Source organism: Impatiens glandulifera, chromosome 1 (assembly GCF_907164915.1).
Source record: "Impatiens glandulifera chromosome 1, dImpGla2.1, whole genome shotgun sequence".
Lineage (NCBI taxonomy): Eukaryota > Viridiplantae > Streptophyta > Magnoliopsida > Ericales > Balsaminaceae > Impatiens > Impatiens glandulifera.
This window is the reverse complement of record NC_061862.1, coordinates 114,042,937-114,045,152: the sequence shown is the minus strand read 5'-3', so window position 1 is coordinate 114,045,152 and position 2,216 is coordinate 114,042,937. Positions and strand designations below refer to the sequence as shown.

The 2,216-nt window shown below is 28.4% G+C and overlaps 1 protein-coding gene across 1 annotated transcript; it reads right to left on the bottom strand.

Moving 5' to 3' along the window:
• Window positions 1–226: 226 nt before the first annotated feature.
• LOC124940791 (WAT1-related protein At4g08290-like) lies at window positions 227–919 on the bottom strand. The gene is made up of 3 exons (XM_047481314.1): window positions 809–919; window positions 478–612; window positions 227–385 (listed from the first exon to the last, which is right to left on the bottom strand). Exons 1-3 carry the CDS (start codon window positions 917–919, stop codon window positions 227–229), a joined length of 405 nt encoding a protein of 134 aa, XP_047337270.1.
• Between the last annotated feature and the right edge of the window lie 1,297 nt (window positions 920–2,216).

The window sequence follows — 2,216 nt, the reverse complement described above, 5'->3', positions numbered from 1 at the left end:
TATGAACTACGCATAATTACACTTTCCATTTCTTGCTCTTCACGTCGCGGTTCCTCTTCAGATTGTGGCGGTTGAATTCCACTTTTCCCCCAAAGGAGAGTGAACAAACCCGAAACAATTAAGAATGTGCCTATTAAACTAATAAAAATATATATATATGAATAAAAGTTATAAACACTTTCATGCCTGAATCCGGATTCATTTAAAAGAAATGTATTGAAATAGTTTAAAACCTTCCGACGTGAATGCTCTCTCCTAGTGCGATGAAACCAATAACCATAACAAGGACCATTGATGTTGGGCTAAAGACCGCCACAAAAACCGGTCCTTTTATTTGTGTCAATGCACTTATAATGTATGCCATCAGTCCTGAAACAATTATTCCCTGAAATTCACAATACCAATAAAGTTAATATTTTTTCATTCAAACTATTTATAAATATTACTTAATGCGTATACATATGCCAAAAATATGACATTCCACCCGATAATCCAAGAAGCGGGATGCTTGAACTCCAACCCTAAAGCAACTCCAACATTCATAATTGCTCCTAAGAACGATATTATCAATATTATTGCTAGAGGAGATGGATACTCCACAAGAACACTACCCTGAAAGGAAACAATTCACCCACCAAAGTTAAGACAAAAAAAATCGAGAAAATTAACCATAAACAAAAAGTGTATATACCATGGTAACAAATTAAACAACATATGAGACATTCGCGATGATGACAAACACGTGACCTTCAATTCAATTCTCTGTAAATCTTTCATGGGTAGTTGATGTTTGATATTTGGAAGAGACAGCAATGGCTGGTCCATTATAAAGGCAATTGAGAATAGCACCACCAGCTGCAATCACTGCTCCTAATAACTTTGTCTGACTACGCCTCTCTTTGAAATTCACTTTCTCCATTCTATTCAATTCAATTTAAATTGTCCAAATTTGTTTAAATTAATTAAAATACCCCTTAAAAACCCATTTTACATAAACACTTTAATAATAATTAAATACCCCAAGCTCCATGCTAAAAGAAATATGAGTGATGGAGTGACACCAGAAAGACATGTTGAGAAACTAGTTGGTGTCATCTTTGAACCGGCATAAAAGATATTTTGATCCATTACAGGTCTGTATCATAAATTTTAAATTTGTTTTCATAAAATTTAGAATTTTCTATTCGAAGTTAAGGAATATATATAACAATTCTTACTTGAGAATTGTTAGCATTACGATTTTGCCCATCACATTCCTACTCATCCTAGGTAGTGAATTTCTGCCAAATAAAAATAATATATTCTAAATTAATTGAAAAATATGTAAAATTATTAATAAGTTATAAATAGAAAAATAATAATTAATACCTTCTAAAATATAAAAAAGGGATCTAGAGTGCAAAAGCTATTATATTCCTATAAAGGGCAAAAACAGCAAATTGCATCTCTTTGTTCAATGCAGCTTTGGTAATTAATGAATTTGTTGCAGATAAAACTTGAATAAGAATCACTCCTGCCCATGGTATCAGAGCTTGTAATCCCGCAAATGACCTCATACTTCTTAATTACCACTGTTTTATTTTAAAGAAATTAATTTGTAAGACGGTTAGATAAATAAAAATATAAAAAATAAATGATTTTTTACCTTTGTATAGAGGATTGGACAATTGTAATTGACGTAGAATTAATAAAGGTAAAAAGATTATTTTGATTGTATTTAGAATGTTCAAATTTGTCTATTCATATTATTATTGTTGCAAGGAATAATTAATAAATTTATTAATATATTTTTATTTGATTTCTTCACATGGTCAATAATTAATTATCCTCATGTTAATTAATTAATTATTATCTTGTAAAATAATAAATTCTCATAAAATCAACTTAATTTCTTATATTTTATATAACTCTAAATCTTATATTCACGGTAAATAAAACTCAGTTAATGATAAAAGATTTCTTTGATTTTTTATATCTAAAAGAAACTTAATATTTTATGTATAATTTTTTTAAGAAAAAAAACTAAAATTAATATGTTCTTATTTCAAGTAAAACATAACAATTCTAAATTATAATTTAAATTTTTTTTGTTTGAAAACGGTTAAAATCATTTCATTAAAATCCAAAAAGTGGGAGAGTTAAGGATCAAAGCTAGACAAACATTAGGTATGATTAAAGAATGAAAATCAAACGACCCTAAAGAAAATAATTAGTAG

Coding starts and splice junctions, on each gene's coding strand:
- LOC124940791 (XM_047481314.1), bottom strand. CDS start 919: ATGGAGAAAGTGAATTTCAAAGAGAGGCGTAGTCAGACAAAGTTATTA. Junction 613..808: donor ATAATGGACCAGCCATTGCT/GTCTCTTCCAAA, acceptor GTTTCCTTTCAG/GGTAGTGTTCTTGTGGAGTA. Junction 386..477: donor CTTGGATTATCGGGTGGAAT/GTCATATTTTTG, acceptor TGTGAATTTCAG/GGAATAATTGTTTCAGGACT.